Genomic DNA, 27,994 nt, shown 5'->3' with positions numbered 1-27,994 from the left:
CTTATAGCTAACTTTTACCACTTATAGCTAACTTTCACAACTTATAGCTAACTTTTACCACTTACAGCTAACTTTAACTTACAGCTAACTTTCACAACTTATAGCTAACTTTTACCACTTATAACTAACTTTCACAACTTATAGCTAACTTTCACAACTTATAGCTAACTTTCACAACTTATAGCTAACTTTCACAACTTACAGCTAACTTTCACAACTTATAGCTAACTTTTACCACTTACAGCTAACTTTCACAACTTATAGCTAACTTTTACCACTTATAACTAACTTTCACAACTTATAGCTAACTTTTACCACTTACAGCTAACTTTAACAACTTACAGCTAACTTTAACAACTTACAGCTAACTTTAACAACTTACAGCTAACTTTTACCACTTATAACTAACTTTCACAACTTATAACTAACTTTTACAACTTATAGCTAACTTTTACCACTTACAGCTAACTTTAACAACTTCCAGCTAACTTTCACAACTTACAGCTAACTTTTACAACTTACGGCTAACTTTTACTACTTACTGCTAACTTTTCAAAGATGACCGACTTCTGTTGGTCATTGAGGTCATCCAGTTGTATGACCTTGTCATGAAGCTGATTGATGATCTGGGCGGCAGAATGACCCTCATACATCACCTCCTAAAAATAGATATTTCATGACATATAAAGAATATTATTATGACATACAATACAATACTGTATATAAAACACTGGAAAGTGAAAGAGAGAATAATCTCAAAATAGTGCAAATTACAAGACATTGCTGAACTTCATTTGTTTCATTGTTAATGTACATAATTGACCAAAATTTCTCAAAAGTTAGCAAGCAAACAAGAGCTTAGGATTTCTTTGATAATGATCTTTTATTTTCATACCATATAAAACCAATTCTTTCAGATTGAACATGCACATTTTACAATCTAACTTATAATAACTTATAGCAGCATTAAATTTTAACATAAAACAAGATCAGCGCGCCAAGTTGCGAGTAAAACGGTCGCATATGCAACCAGAAAATCGATTTTGCGACTAGGAATTATAATTAAGTTGCATTTTCGCAAATGGAGACAATTTGGGCATCCAGCAAAATTTTGTATTCGGGATCTGAGGTCTGAATAAATATTTTTCAGTCTCGGTCAAAGCAGTGTTTGAAAACAATCAAGATGGTGGGAACACGAGGTTTAGAGTACTTTGGATTTATCAATAGTAAAAAGCAGAAGCCTAACTAAGCCTAGTACATGTAACGAAGAAATTCCAAAAATCACACGGAGAAAGTTATGCATCTAAAGATGACGTAGCAGTGTCTAAAGAAAAATGCAAAAGTAAAGGAAGAACCCCAGTCCTGAAATGGTTGAAGGAAGTTCCGTGGTTGATATACAGAGATGGCAAAATGTTTTGCAGAATTTGTGAGGCCAACCAGCCAGCAGCGTCCACCAATTCTGGACAACCATTGTCTGATTTTGCCATGACCAGGTGTACCGCTTTCAAATGTGGAAATGTGATTATTCACGGGAACAGTAAGAGACACGTCTTTGTCCATGACTGCATTACTAGCAGTTAATGTTACTCCTTATATACACACACAGCCCTCACAATAACCCACCACAATGTCACTCTCCTTATATACACACTCAGCCATCACAATAACCCACCACAATGTCACACTCCTTATATACACACTCAGCCATCACAATAACCCACCACAATGTCACACTCCTTATATACACACTCAGCCGTCGCAATAACCCACCACAATGTCACTACTTATATACACACTCAGCCGTCGCAATAACCCACCACAATGTCACTCCTTATATACACACTCAGCCATCACAATAACCCACCACAATGTCACACTCCTTATATACACACCCAGCCATCACAATAACCCACCACAATGTCACACTCCTTATATACACACCCAGCCATCACAATAACCCACCACAATGTCACTACTTATATACACACTCAGCCATCACAATAACCCACCACAATGTCACACTCCTTATATACACACTCAGCCATCACAATAACCCACCACAATGTCACTCCTTATATACACACTCAGCCGTCACAATAACCCACCACAATGTCACTACTTATATACACACTCAGCCGTCACAATAACCCACCACAATGTCACTACTTATATACACACTCAGCCGTCACAATAACCCACCACAATGTCACACTCCTTATATACACACTCAGACGTCACAATAACGCACCACAATGTCACTCTCCTTATATACAACACTCAGCCATCACAATAACCCACCACAATGTCACACTCCTTATATACACACTCAGCCATCACAATAACCCACCACAATGTCACACTCCTTATATACACACTCAGCCGTCACAATAACCCACCACAATGTCACTACTTATATACACACTCAGCCGTCACAATAACGCACCGCAATGTCACACTCCTTATATACACACTCAGCCATCACAATAACCCACCACAATGTCACACTCCTTATATACACACTCAGCCGTCACAATAACCCACCACAATGTCACTACTTATATACACACTCAGCCGTCACAATAACCCACCACAATGTCACTACTTATATACACACTCAGCCGTCGCAATAACCCACCACAATGTCACTCCTTATATACACACTCAGCCGTCACAATAACGCACCGCAATGTCACACTCCTTATATACACACTCAGCCGTCACAATAACGCACCACAATGTCACTCCTTATATACACACTCAGCCGTCACAATAACGCACCACAATGTCACACTCCTTACATACACACTCAGCCGTCACAATAACGCACCGCAATGTCACACTCCTTATATACACACTCAGCCGTCACAATAACCCACCACAATGTCACTCCTTATATACACACTCAGACGTCACAATAACCCACTACAATGTCACTCCTTATATACACACTCAGCCGTCACAATAACGCACCGCAATGTCACACTCCTTATATACACACTCAGCCGTCACAATAACGCACCGCAATGTCACACTCCTTATATACACACTCAGCCGTCACAATAACGCACCACAATGTCACTCCTTATATACACACTCAGCCCTCACAATAACCCACCACAATGTCACACTCCTTATATACACACTCAGCTGTCACAATAACCCACCACAATGTTACTACTTATATACACACTCAGCCATCACAATAACCCACCACAATGTCACACTCCTTATATACACACTCAGCCGTCACAATAACCCACCACAATGTCACACTCCTTATATACACACTCAGCCGTCACAATAACCCACCACAATGTCACTACTTATATATAACACTCAGCTGTCACAATAACCCTCCACAATGTCACTACTTATATACACACTCAGACGTCACAATAACCCACTACAATGTCACTCCTTATATACACACTCAGCTGTCACAATAACGCACCGCAATGTCACACTCCTTATATACACACTCAGCCGTCACAATAACGCACCGCAATGTCACACTCCTTATATACACACTCAGCCGTCACAATAACGCACCACAATGTCACTCCTTATATACACACTCAGCCGTCACAATAACGCACCACAATGTCACACTCCTTATATACACACTCAGCCGTCACAATAACGCACCGCAATGTCACACTCCTTATATACACACTCAGCCATCACAATAACCCACCACAATGTCACTACTTATATACACACTCAGCCATCACAGTAACGCACCACAATGTCACTCCTTATATACACACTCAGCCGTCACAATAACCCTCCACAATGTCACTCCTTATATACACACTCAGCCGTCGCAATAACCCACCACAATGTCACTACTTATATACACACTCGGCTATCACAATAACCCACCACAATGTCACTCCTTATATACACACTCAGCCGTCACAATAACCCACCACAATGTCACTCCTTATATACACACTCAGCCATCACAATAACCCACCACAATGTCACTACTTATATACACACTCAGCCATCACAGTAACGCACCACAATGTCTTTCTCCTTATATACACACTCAGCCATCACAATAACCCACCACAATGTCACTCCTTATATACACACTCAGCTATCACAATAACCCACCACAATGTCACTCCTTATATACACACTCAGCCGTCACAATAACCCACCACAATGTCACTCCTTATATACACACTCAGCCATCACAATAACCCACCACAATGTCACTACTTATATACACACTCAGCCATCACAGTAACGCACCACAATGTCTTTCTCCTTATATACACACTCAGCCATCACAATAACCCACCACAATGTCACTCCTTATATACACACTCAGCCGTCGCAATAACCCACCACAATGTCACTACTTATATACACACTCAGCCATCACAATAACCCACCACAATGTCACTCCTTATATACACACTCAGCCGTCGCAATAACCCACCACAATGTCACTCTTATATACACACTCAGCCGTCGCAATAACCCTCCACAATGTCACTCTCCTTATATACACACTCAGCCATCACAATAACCCACCACAATGTCACTCCTTATATATACACACAGCCCTCATAATAACCCACCACAATGTCACTACTTATATACACACACAGCCATCACAATAACCCTCCACAATATCACTCCTTAAATACACACTCAGCCCTCACAATAACCCACCACAATGTCACTCCTTAAATACACACTCAGCCCTCACAATAACCCACCACAATGTCACTCTCCTTATATACACACTCAGCTGTCACAATAACCCACCACAATGTCACTCCTTATATACACACTCAGCCGTCACAATAACGCACCACAATGTCACACTCCTTATATACACATTCAGCCCTCACAATAACCCACCACAATGTCACTCCTTATATACACACTCAGCCCTCACAATAACCCACCACAATGTCACTCCTTATATACACACTCAGCCGTTACAATAACCCACCACAATGTCACTCCTTAAATACACACTCAGCCCTCACAATAACCCACCACAATGTCACTCCTTAAATACACACTCAGCCGTCACAATAACCCCACCACAATGTCACTCCTTATATACACACTCAGCCGTCACAATAACCCCACCACAATGTCACTCCTTAAATACACACTCAGCCGTCACAATAACCCACCACAATGTCACTCTCCTTATATACACACTCAGCTGTCACAATAACCCACCACAATGTCACTACTTATATACACACTCAGACGTCACAATAACGCACCACAATGTCACTACTTATATACACACTCAGCCATCACAATAACCCACCACAATGTCACACTCCTTATATACACACTCAGCCTTCACAATAACCCACCACAATGTCACACTACTTATATACACACTCAGACGTCACAATAACCCTCCACAATGTCACTACTTATATACACACTCAGCTGTCAAAATAACCCACCACAATGTCACACTACTTATATACACACTCAGCCATCACAATAACCCACCACAATGTCACTACTTATATACACACTCAGCCATCACAATAACCCACCACAATGTCACTACTTATATACACACTCAGACGTCACAATAACCCACCACAATGTCACTCCTTATATACACACTCAGCCGTCACAATAACCCACCACAATGTCACACTCCTTATATACACACTCGGCTATCACAATAACCCACCACAATGTCACTCCTTATATACACACTCAGCCCTCACAATAACCCACCACAATGTCACACTCCTTATATACACACACAGCCCTCACAATAACCCACCACAATGTCACTCCTTATATACACACTCAGCCATCACAATAACCCTCCACAATGTCAATCCTTATATACACACTCAGCCGTCACAATAACCCACCACAATGTCACTACTTAAAAACACACTCAGCCGTCGCAATAACCCTCCACAATGTCACTCCTTATATACACACTCAGCCGTCACAATAACCCACCACAATGTCACTATTTAAAAACACACTCAGCCGTCGCAATAACCCACCACAATGTCACTCTTATATACACACTCAGCCGTCGCAATAACCCTCCACAATGTCACTCTCCTTATATACACACTCAAGCCATCACAATAACCCACCACAATGTCACTCCTTATATATACACACAGCCCTCACAATAACCCTCCACAATGTCACTCCTTATATACAACACTCGGCTATCACAATAACCCACCACAATGTCACACTCCTTATATACACACTCAACTGTAACAACAAGAGGTACTGTGAGCAATGCTCACAAAGAATACCCCCCCCCCCCCTTACCCCAATCTCCCAAAGGGCATTGGTAATAGGTTAAAACTACCTCTTTTCTGAGTGTAAAAAACAAATCGCATGACAAACCGAACCATATTGCTACTTCGATGTCCAGTGCGCGTGACCTTTGACCTTTTGACCCCAAAATCAATAGGGAACATCTTCATCCCATGGGTAGTCCATATATATGATATGGTGACTGTAGGTGGAAAGGATAAAGCTTTAGAGCCCGGAAACCATATTGCTACTTCGATGTCAAGTGCGCTTGACCTTTGACCTCAAAATCGATAGGGAACATCTTCATCCCATGGGTAATCCATATGTATGATATGGTGACTGCAGGTGGAAAGGATAACGTTTTAGAGCCCGGAAACCATATTGCTACTTCAATGTCCAGTGCGTTTGACCTTTGACCTTTTGACCCCAAAATCGATAGGGAACATCTTCATCCCATGGGTAGTCCATATGTATGATATGGTGACTATAGGTGGAAAGGATAACGATTTAGAGCCCGGAAACCATATTGCTACTTCGATATCCAGTGCGCTTGACCTTTGACTTTTTGACCCCAAAATCGATAGGGTACATCTTCATCCCATGGGTAGTCCATATATATGATATGGTGACTGTAGGTGGAAAGGATAATGCTTTAGAGCCCGGAAACCATTGCGTCTACAGACGGACGGACAGACGGACAACCCGATTCCAGTATACCCCCCCACAACTTGTTGCGGGGGGTATAATAACCCACCACAATGTCTCTCCTTATATACAACACTCGGCCATCACAACCGACCACAATGTCACTCCTTATATACACACTCAGCCATCACAATAACCCACCACAATGTCACTCCTTATATACACACTCAGCCATCACAATAACCCACCACAATGTCACACTCCTTATATACACACTCAGCCATCACAATAACCCACCACAATGTCACTCCTTATATACACACTCAGCCATCACAATAACCCACCACAATGTCACACTCCTTATATACACACTCAGCCATCACAATAACCCTCCACAATGTCACTCCTTATATACACACTCAGCCGTCACAATAACCCACCACAATGTCACACTCCTTATATACACACTCAGCCATCACAATAACCCACTACAATGTCACTCCTTATATACACACTCAGCCGTCACAATAACCCTCCACAATGTCACACTCCTTATATACACACTCAGCCATCACAATAACCCACCACAATGTCACACTCCTTATATACACACTCAGCCGTCACAATAACCCACCACAATGTCACTCCTTATATACACACTCAGCTGTCGCAATAACCCACCACAATGTCAAAATGTCGTTCATTACCTGGACAATCTTTTCCAGTTTCTCGTACGAGTTCGAGCGACAGACTTGGATTAACTGATCAATTGTGTCATTGTCTATCACCTGTAAATACAAACTTTTGTTAATAATGCAAAGAAAATCCTTCTTATGTCATCTGCTCCACACACAGCTTATCAGAATATTACAAGGAACTTTCAAAATTGGAAAGAATAGCAACTTACCATACAACTCTACACTTATTCTGTTTGTGTGTTTAGTGATTCTGAAGGTATTTGTAAACATTCTACATAAAACCAAGTGTTCATACAAATGCGGCATCGACCTGAATTTCATATTGAGCACAGGTATGAAGAAGTCTGACCAAATGCTATTCTGACACATAACAAAAGTAATTCAAATTCCATCCCACACACAATACAGAACTTTTGGGATGTGCAGGAACGATGGATTAGACTTGACGTTTATACACCACTGTCATGTGATAGTAACCAATTGTAGAGCAAAGTTGATGTCCATACAAATGGTGTTTCGCTAGCAGACGGTCCGTAAAGAGTAATGCGCAGTCCTACGATGACGATCCCGGTGCTTAGTACCTGGGCGTAAATTAGATGGAAGGAAAAAGGCGCATTTAGATGCGTATCCTTGGATGTAAGGCGTGAAGTTTTACCGATATCCTCAAGATTTATTTCCCTCAACAACTCACATAATATAATCTATTGCATTTTCCTATAAATAGTTGTAAGGAATCCTTTCATTAAAAATAGCATTTTAATGTAGGAATTTGATAGCAATTCCATGTTTGTTTACTTAGTTGTTATTGTAATCCGGAAGTGACATGCTCCACAAATTACGTTCAACGCACAATAAAAGTCCGAGTGAATCTGTATCTCGAAACTCCCGTATTGGGCACCACTGGTGAACTTACCCTTCCTAACATAAAATACTATGATACTGACTTATGACCTGACCTACAATAAAAATTCTCTTCTCTGTCTTATCATTGCAAGGTCACTCTCCCTGCAACCTCAATTGACATACCCCTGCTATTTCGTAGACATCGGCTTTCGTCACCCCTTCCTCCCCCTTCAGCCTGCCAGCACTCTGGAGATATGTGATAGCTTTCCTCATGTCACCCTCTGAAGTATCCATCAGGGCCTGAATAGACTGAAAAAATATCATACATCTCAAAAACTTCTAGACAGATTGTTCACTAGCATTTCAAATTACCAGACATGAAAAACTACAAAAGCTTCTTTTAATATGTTTCCCGATTGCTATTCTGTGCCACAAAGCCAATGACTAGAGAGCGCATGGCATAATAACATTCATTTCTACTCCTCTAATGTTGCTCCAACTGCAGCAGTCTTCGACGTTAACCAGTGGCCCGATGGCCGAGGCCAGTAAAATCGGGATCGGGCTTCTTAAAATATTGAACCCAGGAGTCCGGCGGGCCTATAAATGTTTTCTTATCTGTTCTGTATATATTACAAATAAAGCGTGAGATTGACTCAGACTTTGTCATGACTTAGTAGTCAAATTTCGCATAGAAAAACGATCAACCATGCTGCCTTTTCTGAAGTATAGGGAGGGGGCTCGTCCGGGAAATTCAAAACCACCCAAGCGTATTTCACAATAACAACCATCAGATCATATGAGGAGAAAAGAACGAAATTTTATGCCCCATTGGACCGAGGGTAGGCCTTGGCTAAGATTTGATTCTGGAGAAAACAAAATGTTTTGTACGTGGTGTATACAAAACAAAGTAGAACATGAGCTGCTGATGTCATCTGCGAGATTAATATGTTGAAAAATAAACTAAGATAATCCTTTTAATGTCTGTTGTTCTCTAAGTTAACTATGATCATCTTGACCTGTATTTTCCTACAGTAGAAATGTGCATGTATCTATAGAGTAGAATCAGCATGCAGCACCTTGCAAATGACAAGTGGTCAAATTAGAAAAAAACATTTTGGGCCTGTAAAATATTGTTCAGGCTTGCACAATTATTATACTGGGAGGCCCGAAGGGCCTGTGCTTCACAAAGTTTTTCGTGAAGACTGCTGCAGTATCATTTATAACACAGGGTTTGAAAATACCTCATGTCCTTAAGTCCGAGACTAGTAAAAAATAACCCACGTACTAGTCCGTACAGACTAGTCAAAAATAACCCACGTACTAGTCCGTACAGACTAGAAAAATCCAGATATCAATCAGGGATTGGTTAATATTTCAGCAGATTTTTCCCTGAGTCTCTTAGATGGTTGAACTTGTGGTTGAATATCTGCATGGTTAAGCGTTTGCATGACAATGCATGCTGATCTTCAAAAATTGAAGTGGGGGTTATATAAAAAGGGGTTATGAGAGTCTCTCAGAGGTTACTGTATGCTTCTGAAGAAAACAAAATAAAGTATGGTTGTCCTTTTCTATTGTAGGTGTCAGAAACTGAATTGTTTGCAACTGTGAAGTGTTAAGTTTTATCAAATACCATTGGTTAAAAATGAATTGATGTCATCATTCTATACGATATAGTGAAAGACAAGAAAAATGCTTTGTGGACAAGTGAACATTAATAGTCACTAGTCCGTACGGACTGGAGCTTGAAAACATTAGTCAACTCAAATAAACCAACGCACCTCTTTGTCACAAGTAATTTCTTCAGTGTCACAAATCTTCTGTAGTCTTTCGCTGAGCACCCTGTCTGCAAGGGGTTTGAAGCGAAATTTGGCACAGCGGGAAGCAATGGGTTCAATGATCCGACTGACATAGTTACAGATCAGGCAGAAACGCGTCGTCTTGCTCTCTTTCTCCATCGTTCTTCGCAGGGCTGCCTGCAAAATTTTATTCAGTTTTAGAACGAGCCATTTCAAAATTATGGGAAAAGGAAACTCATGTCGACTCTTAACCAAAATTGATAAAACCCTTGTAAGACATTACAATTCATTGATAAAACCTGTGTAAGACATTACAATTTAATGTATGTATACGATTCAGCTCTGTACACAGTGATTTTTTAAGGCCCATTTTGGGTCCAAATTTCGGCCCTTTCCCCTCCTAAAAATTGTCAATTTTTCCCCAATTTAGCTTGCATTTTCCCCAATAATAAAATTATGAAAGAAAAATGTATTGGAAAAATATAAACATTTGATGTGAATTATATACATACAACTAAACAAAGAGTTATGGGAATTATGATTTGGATAGAATAGTTGAAAATTTTATATGTGTAAATAAAGATAATATAACGTTTGATATGATTTTAAAACTTATTTAAGATAAAATTTATTTTTCCCAATTTGACTGAAATGTCGACAGTTTTTCCCAATTCAAAAGCCACATGACCCTTGTAAGAAATGTAGAAAAATCACTGGTACAAAGAGATTTGTAATTCATTTGTACATGTATGTCAATATTATCAAATACTACAGGGTAACATATTGTACTGTATCATTTCAAAATCTTTAAATCACTGTTGAGACATTTGGTTTGACAGTTAAAGATTTCAGTCATACTGGACAAAGGTTTTTGTCAAACCAGAAATATATACCTTATATTGCATAGAAAGAAAAAAACAATAGCACTAAAATGTCTTGTATTGTTTTTAACAATAATTCATTCCCCACTCATATTCAGCCAAACATGATAAGTTTTCCATCCATCTTGGGACTCATGATCATTATTTTTGAAGTGGTCCAAGTTCAGCAAGTTTTTTTCTTACCAGGTTGGCTGTTTTACATCCCATTGAATTTTTTTTTACTCATATTGTGATGTCACCAGCTGTAGGTGACGTACCACAAATAATGATTTAGACCTCGGCTTCGTGTTTACGGCCGTAGCAGTGAGGGTTCTTTATTGTGCCAAAAGATTTACGAAAGGGAAAACAGTGCAAGAAACATTGAATTGGTGAAGTTTTTGGAGCATTGTGATATTTATTTTATTCTAGTCAAGTAACTAGCTGAACTGAGTGATATTTTTTCTTTTTTTGTTCTGAACTGAATATGAAATCTTTTTTTCTAGTTTTTATTGATTTGCAAAGTATCACGGTATGTATCGTGTGTCCAGTATCATATGTACCAGACTGGCTAGAAAGTATCATGATATGTACCAGACCGGCTAGAAAGTATCATAATATGTACCAGACTGGCTAGAAAGGATCATGATATGTACCAGACTGGCTAGAAAGGATATTGTCCCAACCCTAATTACTGCTCTGTAAAATGTTTGTCGAATTTAAAAACCAACCTGTGCAGGGGCTGTCATGGAGTCTGCCTCATCAAGAATGATAATTTTAAAAGGAGGACATGGCTTCCCACTGAAAATAAAAGACCCAAAGGTGTTGAAAAGCTTCACAATACCCAACAATCCACAGTGGAGACCTCGTCCACCATTATACCAGTCCCTCACACTGTGTGACTAAGACAAATAAGAAAGGATAGATGTCTCTTAATTTAAAACTTATCACCGATACCCTTATTTATACAGTTACACAATGTTTTACAATCCAAAATTTTTGTATTAGCTCTTTATATATAGTTACATTTGAAACACAAAATAAATTTCATTCAATGACCTAGAAAGGGATGCATGTCTTAGATTTAAAAACAAACATAAATTTACAGATGGATCTTCTCTCTTACTCTGGTCGCGTTCCACTGGCTGTGGTCTGGGCAAATTTCTTCACTTTCTCTCTGACGACATTAATTCCTCGTTCGTCAGATGCATTCAGTTCCAGCACTCGCAATTTCATCATATCAGTTCTATAAAATAATGATTCCTTATTTGCAAATAAAATTTTCCAATCAAATACATGTTCAATCTTATCAAAAGAGGAAAAAATCAACCTAATACAATGAAAGAGAGCAGAGGTGAGGAAGCTCACATACCCCTCGCTCCAACATTGCTTGACAATGCCTCACATAATGAATTGTAATGCTATGCATTACTGCAAGAACAGGACAGACGGACTCAAAATTCTACGTTCAATAGGGGCATAACTTTCCTGGGAATATGCGTATCTACAAAGCGTGTCCTTCTTAACTACAAAGTTTCACGAAATTCTGTTGAGTGGTCTCAGAGGAGTTGCGCTGACAAGAACAGGACAGATGGGTTTGAAATTTGAAGTTCGATAGGGGCATAACTCACAGAAATATTATTGAATCAGAATTTCCTGGGAATATGCACATCTACACAGTGAGTCTTTATTAACTACATAGTTTCACAAAATTCTGTTGAGCAGTCTCGGAGGGGTTGCGCCGACAAGGCCACATTTAGAAAAATGTTGGTTTGCCATAGCACGAGGGTCATAAAAAATATTGGGTCGGTCGGTAGGTGTTTTTTTTTTTACTGAAAATATATTGAATAGCAAAACTCTGTTTTTATATTTTGTGTTCTTTTGATGAATTAACCTTATTACAGTGAATTATTTGCAGAACTGTCAGAAACCGGGCCTCTCTAAAAAGTGCAGCTTTAACTTCATGGTCTAGTTTGTGTATGGCTCATATATCATTTTGTTATTCTGATATGTTACTTGTTTTGAGGGTGTTTGTTTTCCAGGTCTTGAATATGTCCATTGTTTTTTCAAATTTGTCTAGAGTCTTGGTTGCCATGATTTTACTCTCAATGGCCAATGTAACATGCATGTATTATGCAACTGAAACTTGGTAGCATTGTCGTTGAACTAAAACATTATTCGTATAAACTCAAAACAATTTAATGTTCAATGATGTTGGTCAAACAATTTCTTGCTCCACGGTACCTTGAATTTCCAAAATGCCCGTGATTTATCGAAATGCCTCCAGAAATACCGAAAGGCCCATTAGAACTAACGAAATTCCCCTTTGAATCAATTTTTAAAGTTAAATTGAAAGATTAGGGATTGATTCAATGTGTAAAATACTGCCTCTGAAGAAAAAATAACATAAAAAGAGTCATGTTATTAGAATTTGTGTCAATCTAAGGAAGGTAACTCATGTTATTTTTCTTTCATTTAGAAGAATGTGTTCAATCATTATTTCCCATTACATATATATATATACAGTATAATCTGTCTAAACCGGCTATGTGTGGTTCCAAAGAAATTGGCCGATTTGCACATAGCCCGGAGTGCAGAATGTTGACAAGAATGAGAGTTGCTTCCCTTGTATTCACTATCTATGCATACGTGTGTAATGATTGCTAACGTTTTAATATACATTTATCACAAAAGAATTCAAAATGTAAAAATATAAATGTCAGTGTTTTATTGTCGTGCTCATTTGAAAAAGTTTCAATTTTTATTAAACAGTTTAAAATCTGGGAATTATTCGCGCAATTTTCGGTTGGTAAATTGTCGATTTCGTCTACATCATCGCCGTTATCAAGTGCTACATTATGTACGTTCGTCAAGTTTGTGTTGTGTTCGTTTAAAATTTGTCTTTCCCATGTATCGCTTTCAACTGTCTCAACTTGTGAAACGGAAACTAATGTAATGCCGAGTGATCGACCGGACATGGTGAGTTGTGCTAACTAACTGCATATCATCACTGTCTGACCAGCCGTAAAGCTCCGAGAAGTCCTCGAGGGGAAACCCTGCTTTTGGAAAACATAACGGGATTGTTGTCGATTTTGTTTCATTCCAAGAATGTATCGAATTCATCGATTAATTGAACTTTGTCTTTTAATGTCAGTTCTCGTCTCTGTCGTTAGGGGGAGGGCGCCATTACCTCGTGCGTGGTGCTGTCATAATTGAAAAGTGCACCCCCTAAAAATCAGGTTTTATTTTAAACTGATCGCGACTCATCGCCAGTTGCACTCTTTTACTTACCTGTGGCTTCCCTTGAGACACCCTTTGTGTACACCGCGTGTGATCGACCGAATACCGACAGGTTGGTCATCGTGGGGTGGCTGGTTTAAATGTGATAATTAGAGCTAATTACGAGCAGTTGGGACCTTGTGTGCACCGAATACAATTGACCGCAACAATTAGGGTGGTGTATCATCGAGGGGCCGGTTTACACAGGATAATTAAAGTTAATTAATAGCAGTTGGGACTGTGTAAGCCGGCCGATATACAGAATACGCAGTATCCGGAGTACAGGGAATTATTAATAAAGGATTTGTTAAAGAAATGTTAGGGACTATATTTTGTGGCCGGAATTGACAGAGCGCCGGAGTACTCAGAGGCCGGTTTGGACAAATTATACTGTATATATATATATATACATTGCTTAAGTTGAATTAAATCAACATTCAGATATATTTTGCAATTCAAACAAATATTGTACAGGAGGAAAAATCATCGGTGATATACAAGTATAAATTTTGCTAGAGTTATCTTTCTTTGAAATATCGTGAATGCGAGAATTGAACACAATATGAATTGAATTTCCTAAAATTACAATCACAATTTCAATAACGTTTTATCATAAAAGATTAACATATATAAACTTAATAGGCATTAATGTATATAATTAGAGGGGAATTTTGGTAACTTTAGGTGGTATTTCGATAACTAATTTCTGTGGGCATTTCGGTAAATTGCGGGCATTTCCAAATTTGGGGTACCCATTCACATTTTCATCAGACACTGTTGTTGTTTGTGTCCATAATTATCGACTGATACTTCGTCGGATACATAAAAATCTACCAGTATGCCATGTGCCGATCGATCATTTGAGCGCTTAAAATTACGACGATTTACAAAATGCCGCAAAGAACAAAACTAGAAACAAAACCAAATGCATCTTCACAAGTCAAGGGCTATTGATTAGTTACCTCATTACATAATTAAACAACACGCAATGTTCTTGATGTTAAGAAAAGTACCCAACGAAGACCATTGTTTACTTTCTGTTTTTGCTCTTTCCAAACTTGCATCTTAAACGAAGAATCTCATTGGATGTTTTAATTTTAGTTTATTGTTTTGAATGGTGACTGATGTCAAGGGCCAGGGTTAGTGCGAGGTAATGAATCAATAACCCTTGACTTGTGAAGAAACGCGGATAAGAACTTGAAAGAAAAACGGAAGTCGGAAAATCGAGGAAAAAAAAAAACATGGTCGAAATTATGTCAATAAAAACTTTCCAGTTGGGGGGTTAAAAAGGGGTCGGTCGCACGATGGCAAACAAACTACTTTTTAATTTTGGCCCAAGAACAGAACAGATGGGTCAAAAACATTATACCCTTCGCAACTTCTTTGCGTGGGGTATAATAAATGTTCATTTGTAGGGAGGTTTAGAAACAGGATAACTAACAACAACACATGATATGGAGAGGAGGAGGTCGATGCTTACCCAAACAGAGATCTGGAAGCTGCTAGGATGGTGGAGGTCTTTCCCGTTCCTGGGGGGCCATAGAACAACAGATTGGGCAGCTGTAGAATGCAAAACTCATGGAAAAGTTTCAAAATATTTAATGTTTGAACTGCTTCCTTGTGAAAAGAGAAGTAAATAGAAATTTAGTGTTAAATCTAAAGCAAACTAGCATGGCGCCATGCCCTTTTTTAATTGCACCATGCCCTTTTTTCTCTATAAAATTTTCAAAAATATTTGTTAATATAAACAATTGTTCTTTATTTCACAAGGTTGATTGAAAAGTTTAAAATCAAGGCAGCAGGTACTAACTTTTCAAGAGGCTAAATGATTATTCTATTACTTTCATAGTATGATACAATGAAAGTGCCCTGAAATTGTCTTGCCGCAAGGAAAAGTGCCCTTTTGAACATATAATATGTGTGCCCTCTCTGGATCCTAGATTTAACACTAAAATTACATTTTTCATCAATTTCAAATGTAAAATTACATTCCAATAACAGAGGATTCCAAGTTCAAAATCTGATAAACGCAAAGCAATAATAACTAGAACTGTTAAAAAATCTCAATCAGAATAGCAGATGCACAACTTCATTATTCAATTAAGATTATATACACAAAGTTGTAATAAAATCTGTTTATCTGTTAAAGTTATACACTCTGGACAAATTATTGAAATTAAGTCCATGTGGAAAGACAGACGGTGGTTTCAGTTTACCTCCTAAACTTCATTTCAGAAAGGTTATAATGGTTATAAAAGTTGTCAGAAGCTAAACTAAAATTTTATAATCAACATGATTCATTGAGATATGAATTCTATCAACCTTACATCTGATCCTTCAAGAGATTTCTTCAATACAGCGACAACCTCGTCTTGATAAGCTACATCATCAACTGAGCGTGGACGGCTAAAAAAATCAATATACACAGTAAACAGATCACATCAGATATTGAGATGACCACTTGTGAGATACTAATATACTTAAAGGTACGCAACTGTCACTACAATATGTAAACAAACAACTGGACAAGGGTCTACCCGCTTTGACTGAATCATGGGGCATTAACAACTTTACCAAAGGAATTTCAGCAAATATCTCATCAGGCTAATGTAATTCTACTTATGTCTTTCATCCTTTAGCTAAAAAAATTAGCTTAATAAATCTTGATTTTGTTGCACACCTCAACATATAATAGTATCTCACAAGTGGTCATCTCAAAAGCTTACAGAAAGTAGGAACTGACTATTCAGAACGACTTAATAATTATGAGGGTGATCACGGAAATCACATAATTTGGATGTGTTGTGGATTTGTAAATCGGGCTCGGATCTGATTACGTCAGCTTGAGCCTTTTCTGCCTGCCTGTCTGCTAGTGCAGTTGTGTATTGTTTTCTTTTGTAAGTGCGTCCTAAAAATTGCTCTATTATACATCAGCTAACCTTCGAGTTATTACCTGAAAGAACCCCACCCCACCCATGTCCCAAGGGAGAATTAATCGGGCAAAAACCTATATAAGAATTATTGGTTCTATATTTTTCCATTGGGTCTAGAGGGGTGGGGGTGGGGATACATAAGACACGCTATCCATACTTCTGATTTTAAGATGTAAACACACCGATCTGCTTATTTGTTACACACAGTTCTGATGAATTATCTTATGATTAATGACTTGTTTTGAGGTTTTTGTTTTTTGACGTTTCACATTTAGGATTTTGCCGTTAAACAATTCTACACGTCTGTACGTATAAAAAATAATAAAGTACTATTTCTCGACCCATGGGACGTGTTTCTGCTTTCCCTTTCCTCCTTTGCCTGGGATCTCCGATACTTTTGGGTCTCGGGACGTAGTTCCTGCCTCTCGTGGTTTGAAAAATGGATGCATAATCTACAAAACACACGTATAACCTGAATTAACACAGGGAATACTTCTTTAAGTATCTTGTCTTAAAACATGTTACAGTACTTAACATGGGTTCGGCAACAACAAAAGCTTCTTCCAAATTACCGAAATTGTGCCAATAAATTCCCGCCAGATCGTACACAGGAAGTATAGGGGTTTCTTAGTTTCCATGTACAGAAGAGTTCCACAATAATGTCAGTACCAGAGAAAGCACAAGAGACTCGAAATGTTGATGTGGCGGCGGCAGGACGAGGCGTGTGGCTTGTCAAGGTTAGCTGTAATTAACTGACTAAGGATCATTAGAATGAAAACAATTTCTGGGATATAAAACTAACTTTTCGGTTCTAAAGCAATGTACAGCATAACCAGCTGATAACAACCACAGCAGAAACTCAAAACTGATTTAGTTACAGCTGTACAACTCGGCAAATGAGATAGCAAGTTAAAGGCCAGGGTTTGACATTTACTTTTTTGAGCACTAGACCAGTCGGGCTACTTCAAATGATTTTTGCTGGACCTGACCTTACATCCACTAGCCCTGACCAACTTTCCAGAAATTGATAGTTTTTCCATATTCAAATGACAAACATTAAGTTTGCATGAACTAAAACGTACTTAATTGTCTCAAAAAAGAGCTTTAGTCTCATCATTCAATTTAATGCTTTCATTTTCAAACACATTTTCTGTTTCTTTAAATTCTACCCGGCATGGAAATTCTCTAGTCTATATAAAATAAAATGACCTCAACCGCTTTTTATAATCTCTATTTTATAAGCCCTGCTTTGTTTCTTCCCAACCTTTTACTTTTTTTCTCTTGGGACATCTTTCCTTGAGGACGAGCAGTTGTATTTGAATATAGGCATTCCCGCACATATGTCAACACCGAAAAATGGCTTTTCATGACGTAATTTATTAATTTGATAAATACTTTCTTATATTTGATTCAAATAAACTGGGTTTTTTAAATGAAAATAAATTCATCTAAAACATAACTTTACACACATTAACATCGAGTAGATTTCATAAAACATTACATCCAACCGCGACTTACATGTATTTATTAGAACTAAAAATAGAGATTGTCATCATGTGGTTCAAAATTGCTCGCAAAGTCTACAGTTATTCTTTTTTAGTTAAGAATAAAATATCTTATGGTTTAAAGTAAAGTTTCTTGTTTATTTTTTCAACACGACCAGTCGGACTAGTAGATCGACATTTTACCCGACCAGGCCTATCATTTAGTAGACTCAGTCGGTCGGACGTGCCTTAGTGTCAAACCCTGAAGGCTTTAAGCTGCTAAAACTTATTTTTACATACAGTGCAAGGGTGGAAGAATTAAAATGAACCTTCACATCTTTTCTTCTTAAATCCTTCATTGATCAGAAATTTGTGGTGGGAAGAGCTGTGCAAGCTGAGTCAAAGACTCAGGGTCCGTTACGGTAGCGGGATTGGTTCACAGCTATCAGAATTTTAATCAATGAATATATATAAATAGAAAAGAAACCTCTATCTATATATATAAATACACCAGTTGTGTAAAGACATTTTGCCCCCCCCCCCCCCCCCCCTCCTTGATTCAAATCCGATTTTATTAATAAATTCACTAAAACAAACCTATTCTCCGACACGGTTAAGCTCAGAAATGATTTTCCTTTTTATTCGTCACTTCAGAGATCTAAACTCCCTCGCAACAATCCAACAACAGACATATTTTATCGATATTTTTGAACATTCCCACCAAGGCCTGTCATGTGATAGTAACCAATTGTAGGGCAAAGTTGATTTTAGAGCAAATCTGAGTATGGTTTTTTGCTAGCAAACGGTCCATAAAGAGCCATGTAGTCCTAAAAAGAGGGAGAACACTGATGATCCAAGTCGCTATTGGTGCTCAGCACCTTGGTGGAAAGCAGATGGAAGTTCTCCATTTCTTATCCATGTCGAAATAATTGTCTTTCATTTCTATGTCCTCGGGATTTATTTCCCCCACCAGCTCACATAATTTAATCAAAATTAATGTGTTTTCTTATAAGTGGTTGTAGTCATTCCTTTCTTGGAAAGATAGCATTTTAATGCAGGAATTTGTTAGCAATTGAAGTATTCCATGCTTGTTTACTTCGTTGTTATTGTAATTGACATATGCCCTACAGTTACGTTCAACGTGTGGTAAAAGTTAGAGTGGATCCGTATCTCGAAAGTCCCATATTACACGTAACAATTGGAAAAACTGGTGTACGTAAATACAATGACAGGTTTTTTGAGTTGCTGTTGGGAGCAAAACAAATATAAAAACTATGGGTTTGCTATGATGAAACAGATTTTTTTTAGGGTCTTTAGGGGGTCGAAATAAGGCCCCATTCCCAATACTGAAAAGCAGGTGTTTTTCCCAGTTTTTGCTTTGAAATTCCGAAACAATGAAAATAAATCAAGCAGGGTAGCCAAATTGTTCATAAATATTCTTCACAGGCCTTTTGCTTCAAAATTGTTTACCGGTAAAGTAAATCTAATTTTTTGGCCTCTAGTTATTTGAATGAAGTAAGCTTTGACCAAATTGAAAGTCAGAAGGAGTCCAATCATACCTTAATGCACTCTGGATTAGTTTTCTACCTACATCATTATATGAAACAATTTTTCCAATTTCGCTATTTTTCCCAGTTGGAAAGGTCCAGGCCCTTGAAATGAAGACCTTAAATATTTTTTTTTGAAGTGTGATGTTATGGTTTAGTTTCCACTCTGTTTTGTAGATTCCAAAGTATTTACAGGAAAAATGGGAAAAGAATAAAGCAGGGAAAACTGAAGTGGGAAAAATGAGAATCACACGTTCCAGGTAAATCACAGAAGATAGGATAAATGTATCGAGGATTCTGGGTCTACTTTCAGTTACCATGGTTACAAAATAAAAGATTCTTTTTTTATGATTTGAAGTGGGTAACAAATGATGTGATGTTTTGATATTTGTTTTTTCAATGAGAGTTATTATTCAGTAAGAGAAAATGAGGTCACTCTTTACTTTAATCATCACACACTTTGGAGCTGCCAAGAAATTGCACATTCTTATCATACTTTAAACCTTGAACTCATAAGAACTCCTTTTCAAGCACAAATATCTTTTGAAATAAGAATGGTAAGTACACTTAGAACTATGAACTAATAATTGAAAGGTTATTTTTGGTTCAGGGTGGTAGCATAGCAACAGATATGCAGATCAATGAAGAAAAAAAGACATTAGCATTCTGTATTTGATATGAACAGCATGTAAGATCATGTGTAGTAATTGTAATTGTTTATTCAGATTTCCTGGTCAGAAACCAAAGGTGACCTTCACAATTGATGAGGAATTAGCAAAAGGCTCTCCAGGAGACATGCCCATCCCACGAGAGCACAACATGATTCTGACAGGGCTGGGCAACCAAAACTTAGTTGTCTTCTCTCAGACACCAGTCACAGTTAAACAAGGTACCACATTCTCAGAGATCATTTACAAACAAGATACCACATTCTCAGACATCAGTCACAAACAAGGTACCACATTCTTAGACATCAGTCACATAGTCTCGTGCAACCATACACTCTGCTTTCTCCGTAAATCTTCGATGAGCAGAGAGTCTGGTAAAGACGTCAGAACGAGGCTTACCAAAATATTGGTATTAATTTGATTGGTTGATTCAACACACCTCCAAAATAACGACTACCGAAGAAATTTGTAATAAATTGAATTTGCCGTTCAAGCTTAAGGATTTACAGCAAGAGTGTTTATAAAAACTTTTGTAAAGTAAATGATTTATTTGCTGTTCTACCCACGGGAAATGGTAAAACCGTTTTATTAAAATTACTTTAGGAGGCAAAAGTGAAAGCAAACTTTCCAGCTGACAAAGATCGTAATTTTCTTCTATTGTACATGTAGTAAATAAATGATTTTCCCATTAGTATCACTAATGAAGGATCATCTAATTAGCATCAAATCTCGGAATTACTTTTTTAAATGTCAGAGAATCAAACCGAAACTAAATTGGTGCTCTCTAGTGGTAACAGTTAAATTATTATCGCATGTCTTTACCAGACTCTCTGCTCGTCGGAGATTTGTGGAGACAGCCGAGTGTCTGGTTGAAAGAGACTATCACACACAAGGTACCATATTCTCAGACATCAGTCACAAACAAGCTACCACGTTCTCAGACATCAGTCACAAACAAGGTACCGCATTCTCAGACATCAGTCACAAACAAGCTACCACATTCTCAGACATCAGTCACAAACAAGGTACCATATTCTCAGACATCAGTCAAAGACAATGTACCACATTCTCAGACATCAGTCACAAACAAGGTACCATATTCTCAGACATCAGTCAAAGACAATGTACCACATTCTCAGACATCAGTCACAAACAAGGTACCACATTCTCAGACATCAGTCACAAACAGGCTAGGTACCACATTCTCAGACATCAGTCACAAACAAGGTACCACATTCTCAGACATCAGTCACAAACAGGCTAGGTACCACATTCTCAGACCTCAGTCACAGACAAGGTACCACATTCTCAGACATCAGTCACAAACAAGGTACCACATTTATATTATTTCTCAGACCAGTCAGTCATGTGGTACCTTATCTATTTTAAATCATCAATCATAGTGAACCTAGGTATCGTTTTATCTCAGCTCCACATTTTTGAGCTGCCAGTCATAGACAGACTATCTTCTCAATGTCACTAGTCACAGATATCTCTTCTCTAACTGACCAGTTTCTTCGTTATCCCCATCGGTCACAGTCAAGTAAGCTACCTGTTTTATGACTAAGACACCTATCATTCAAACAGGGTGCCAAATAAGAAAATTTGCACATATCTAAAAAATTTAAAATGTCAACCCATTTTTTTTATTATACCCCCCGCAACAAGTTGTGGGGGGGGGGGGGTATTCCGTCCGTCTGTAGACGCAATGGTTTCCGGGCTCTAAAGCATTATCCTTTCCACCTACCGTCACCATATCATACATATGAACTACCCATGGGATGAAGATGTTCCCTATCGATTTTGGGGTCAAAAGGTCAAAGGTCATGCGCACTGGACATCGAAGTAGCAATATGGTTTCCGGGCTCTAAAGCGTTATCCTTTCCACCTACCGTCACCATATCATACATATGGACTACCCATGGGATGAAGATGTTCCCTATCGATTTTGGGGTCAAAGGTCAAGCGCACTGGACATCGAAGTAGGAATATGGTTTCCGGGCTCTAAAGCGTTATCCTTTCCACCTACAGTCACCATATCATACATATGGACTACCCATGGGATGAAGATGTTCCCTATCGATTTTGGGGTCAAAGGTCAAGCGCACTGGACATCGAAGTAGCAATATGGTTTCCGGGCTCTAAAGCGTTATCCTTTCCACCTACAGTCACCATATCATACATATGGACTACCCATGGGATGAAGATGTTCCCTATCGATTTTGGGGTCAAAGGTCAAGCGCACTGGACATCGAAGTAGCAATATGGTTTCCGGGCTCTAAAGCGTTATCCTTTCCACCTACAGTCACCATATCATACATATGGACTACCCATGGGATGAAGATGTTCCCTATCGATTTTGGGGTCAAAGGTCAAGCGCACTGGACATCGAAGTAGCAATATGGTTTCCGGGCTCTAAAGCGTTATCCTTTCCACCTACAGTCACCATATCATACATATGGACTACCCATGGGATGAAGATGTTCCCTATCGATTTTGGGGTCAAAAGGTCAAAGGTCACGCGCACTGGACATCGAAGTAGCAATATGGTTTCCAGGGCTCGAAATTAACATATGTCCGTCAGTCTGTGACTGGCTAAAAGTCTGTCGGACTGACTGACATTTGTTTTAGTCAGTCTGATGGGACTGGTTAATTTTCTAAAGCATAATTTTGGAAAATATACTTAATATGAAATTTCATACACATTTGGCATGCTTCGATCTGTTTAATCAACCGGACGAATCTGATTCGTAAATATAAATTCCACATTTAAGTGTTACAATATTGTCTAAGGCATAATGAGTTAAATTTCATTTTAATGATATCAACAAAATATCTTTGATTATTTATGGAAAACTCTGTTGGACTGGTAATTTTTTCTGCGGACTGGTTAAAATTATACCCCATCAGTCCGGCTGGACTGGTGACATAAAAAGTTAGCTTCAAGCCCTGGTTTCCGGGCTCTAAAGCGTTATCCTTTCCACCTACAGTCACCATATCATACATATGGACTACCCATGGGATGAAGATGTTCCCTATCGATTTTGGGGTCAAAAGGTCAAAGGTCACGTGCACTGGACAGCGAAGTAGCAATATGGTTCGGTTTGTCATGCCATTTGATTTTTACACTCAGAAAAGAGGTAGTTTATACCTATTACCAACACCCTTTGGGAGATTGGGGTAAGCGGGGGGTATTCTTAGTGAACATTGCTCACAGTACCTCTTGTTTACTTTAATCTTGCAGTGGAAAATTCAAATGAGTAAAATAAATCCAATATCCCACATAAGCAGAATTTTTAGCGAGGATTTAATTTTGGCATTATCAGCGAGAGTGATGAGATCGCTAAAATTGAATATCACTAACAATTTATTCCATATCAGAAATAATAGTTATCTTTCCTGGAATTAGAATGCTGCGAAAATTAGCTCTCGATAAATATAAATACCCATTTTTATGGAAAAATTGTTAATTTGTGTCTCACTAAAATTTCCACTTGTATGGTATGGTATATTGCTAGAATATATATATAAAATTGTGTTAGAAAATGGCCCAATGCACAGTCTTGCTTGAATAATTTCATATATAGAAGTTTTGTAAAACTTTGTCTTTCATTTCAGAATCTAGCTCAGGGTCAGTTGATGTGGTCACTTCAGGTATGAGAATTTTTTATTCATTTGTAACCTATAGGGTGAGACAGGGGATCTCTTTATTGCCTGTCTTCTTCCTACAAATAAAACAACCATGGTTAAAGTCCCGACCAGTCTCATATTCCTTGTTACATTGGTCTGGGCCAAATGAAAAGTAAATTCTTAATGGTTGTGAGTACCTAAGACCCCAGTTATGTGGGGGTCAAGTGAGAAGTATATTGTTAATGGTTGTGAGTACCTAAGACCCCAGTTATGTGGGGGTCAAGTGAAAAGTATATTGTTAATGGTTGTGAGTACCTAAGACCCCAGTTATGTGGGGTCAAGTAAAAAGTGTATTTACTTTGAATCTCTAGTTCCTGTTATATAGAGCGAAGAAAAATGTTCAGCACTGTGAACCTCTAGTACCTTGTTACATGAAAATATATCATTATGAACCTCTAGTCCCTTGTTGTGAGGAATATATCATTATGAACCTCTAGTACCTTGTTATGTGAGAAATATATCACTGTGAACCTCTAGTCACTTGTTTTGTGAGGAATATATCATTATGAACCTCTAGTACCTTGTTATGTGAGAAATATATCACTGTGAACCTCTAGTCACTTGTTTTGTGAGGAATATATCACTGTGAACCTCTAGTCACTTGTTTTGTGAGGAATATATCACTGTGAACCTCTAGTATCTTTTTATGTGAGAAATATATCATTATGAACCTCTAGTCCCTTGTTTTGTGAGGAATATATCACTTTGAACCTTTAGAATCTTGTTACATGAGGAATATATCATTGTGAACCTCTAGTATCTTGTTATGTGAGGAATATATCATTATGAACCTCTAGTCCCTTGTTTTGTGAGGAATATATCACTGTGAACCTTTAGAATCTTTTTATGTGAGAAATATATCATTATGAACCTCTAGTCCCTTGTTTTGTGAGGAATATATCACTTTGAACCTTTAGAATCTTGTTACATGAGGAATATATCATTGTGAACCTCTAGTATCTTGTTATGTGAGGAATATATCATTATGAACCTCTAGTCCCTTGTTTTGTGAGGAATATATCACTGTGAACCTTTAGAATCTTGTTACATGAGGAATATATCATTGTGAACCTCTAGTACCTTGTTATGTGAGGAATATATCACTGTGAACCTCTAGTATCTTTTTATGTGAGAAATATATCACTGTGAACCTCTAGTCCCTTGTTATGTGAGGAATATATCACTTTGAACCTTTAGAATCTTGTTTTGTGAGGAATATATCATTGTGAACCTCTAGTATCTTGTTATGTGAGGAATATATCATTATGAACCTCTAGTACCTTGTTTTGTGAGGAATATATCACTTTGAACCTTTAGAATCTTGTTACATGAGGAATATATCATTGTGAACCTCTAGTATCTTGTTATGTGAGGAATATATCATTATGAACCTCTAGTCCCTTGTTTTGTGAGGAATATATCACTGTGAACCTTTAGAATCTTTTTATGTGAGAAATATATCATTATGAACCTCTAGTCCCTTGTTTTGTGAGGAATATATCACTTTGAACCTTTAGAATCTTGTTACATGAGGAATATATCATTGTGAACCTCTAGTATCTTGTTATGTGAGGAATATATCATTATGAACCTCTAGTCCCTTGTTTTGTGAGGAATATATCACTGTGAACCTTTAGAATCTTGTTACATGAGGAATATATCATTGTGAACCTCTAGTACCTTGTTATGTGAGGAATATATCACTGTGAACCTCTAGTATCTTTTTATGTGAGAAATATATCACTGTGAACCTCTAGTCCCTTGTTATGTGAGGAATATATCACTTTGAACCTTTAGAATCTTGTTACATGAGGAATATATCATTGTGAACCTCTAGTATCTTGTTATGTGAGGAATATATCATTATGAACCTCTAGTACCTTGTTTTGTGAGGAATATATCACTTTGAACCTTTAGAATCTTGTTACATGAGGAATATATCATTGTGAACCTCTAGTATCTTGTTATGTGAGGAATATATCATTATGAACCTCTAGTCCCTTGTTTTGTGAGGAATATATCACTGTGAACCTTTAGAATCTTTTTATGTGAGAAATATATCATTATGAACCTCTAGTCCCTTGTTTTGTGAGGAATATATCACTTTGAACCTTTAGAATCTTGTTACATGAGGAATATATCATTGTGAACCTCTAGTATCTTGTTATGTGAGGAATATATCATTATGAACCTCTAGTCCCTTGTTTTGTGAGGAATATATCACTGTGAACCTTTAGAATCTTTTTATGTGAGAAATATATCATTATGAACCTCTAGTCCCTTGTTTTGTGAGGAATATATCACTTTGAACCTTTAGAATCTTGTTACATGAGGAATATATCATTGTGAACCTCTAGTATCTTGTTATGTGAGGAATATATCATTATGAACCTCTAGTCCCTTGTTTTGTGAGGAATATATCACTGTGAACCTTTAGAATCTTGTTACATGAGGAATATATCATTGTGAACCTCTAGTACCTTGTTATGTGAGGAATATATCACTTTGAACCTCTAGTATCTTTTTATGTGAGAAATATATCACTGTGAACCTCTAGTCCCTTGTTATGTGAGGAATAAATCATTATGAACCTCTAGTCCCTTGTTTTGTGAGGAATATATCACTTTGAACCTTTAGAATCTTGTTACATGAGGAATATATCATTGTGAACCTCTAGTATCTTGTTATGTGAGGAATATATCATTATGAACCTCTAGTACCTTGTTACATGAGGAATAAATCATCATGAACCTCTAGTATCTTGTTATGTGAGGAATATATCACTGTAAACCTCTAGTACCTTGTTATGTGAGGAATAAATCATTATGAACCTCTAGTCCCTTGTTTTGTGAGGAATATATCACTTTGAACCTTTAGAATCTTGTTACATGAGGAATATATCATTGTGAACCTTTAGTATCTTGTTATGTGAGGAATATATCATTATGAACCTCTAGTCCCTTGTTTTGTGAGGAATATATCACTGTGAACCTTTAGAATCTTGTTACATGAGGAATATATCATTGTGAACCTCTAGTACCTTGTTATGTGAGGAATATATCACTGTGAACCTCTAGTATCTTGTTATGAGAGGTTAAGTGAGGAGTATATTGATATGCATTTTCATTAAACATGCTAGAAACATCTTAAGCCCTATATTATGTACAGCAATGATCCTGTTCTCCGTTAGATAGTATCATATTGTTTAGTGACGTATATCTTGTGTTGTATATTTAACGGTACTTATGTGCTTATATTTGAAA

At 37.8% G+C, this 27,994-nt stretch overlaps 2 protein-coding genes across 3 annotated transcripts in view; one reads left to right on the top strand and one right to left on the bottom strand.

Moving 5' to 3' along the window:
* LOC125660417 (replication factor C subunit 4-like) overlaps positions 1-18,054 on the bottom strand; it is a 23,042-nt gene extending 4,988 nt beyond the window's left edge. The window contains exons 1-10 of the mRNA XM_048892242.2: positions 17,915-18,054; positions 17,673-17,794; positions 16,737-16,815; positions 15,890-15,969; positions 12,257-12,376; positions 11,862-11,931; positions 10,256-10,450; positions 8,661-8,786; positions 7,644-7,724; positions 543-659 (exon numbers count right to left, since the gene is read on the bottom strand). Coding sequence (XP_048748199.2) covers positions 543-659; positions 7,644-7,724; positions 8,661-8,786; positions 10,256-10,450; positions 11,862-11,931; positions 12,257-12,376; positions 15,890-15,969; positions 16,737-16,815; positions 17,673-17,794; positions 17,915-17,980 — 1,056 coding nt within the window. The 5' untranslated portion in view covers positions 17,981-18,054. The remainder of the gene's footprint in view (positions 1-542; positions 660-7,643; positions 7,725-8,660; positions 8,787-10,255; positions 10,451-11,861; positions 11,932-12,256; positions 12,377-15,889; positions 15,970-16,736; positions 16,816-17,672; positions 17,795-17,914) is intronic.
* The window catches only part of LOC125660418 (general transcription factor IIF subunit 2-like), a 41,467-nt gene continuing 31,448 nt past the window's right edge, over positions 17,976-27,994 (top strand). For both annotated transcript variants that reach the window (XM_048892243.2, XM_056149771.1), the window contains exons 1-4: positions 17,976-18,079; positions 20,551-20,633; positions 21,099-21,262; positions 24,660-24,695. In XM_048892243.2, coding sequence (XP_048748200.1) covers positions 18,002-18,079; positions 20,551-20,633; positions 21,099-21,262; positions 24,660-24,695 — 361 coding nt within the window. In that variant the 5' untranslated portion in view covers positions 17,976-18,001. The remainder of the gene's footprint in view (positions 18,080-20,550; positions 20,634-21,098; positions 21,263-24,659; positions 24,696-27,994) is intronic.

The sequence above is a fragment of the Ostrea edulis genome, chromosome 9 (genome assembly GCF_947568905.1).
Source record: "Ostrea edulis chromosome 9, xbOstEdul1.1, whole genome shotgun sequence".
Taxonomy (NCBI): domain Eukaryota; kingdom Metazoa; phylum Mollusca; class Bivalvia; order Ostreida; family Ostreidae; genus Ostrea; species Ostrea edulis.
Note: the sequence above shows the minus strand (reverse complement) of the source record. Positions and strands in the feature narration are given on the sequence as shown.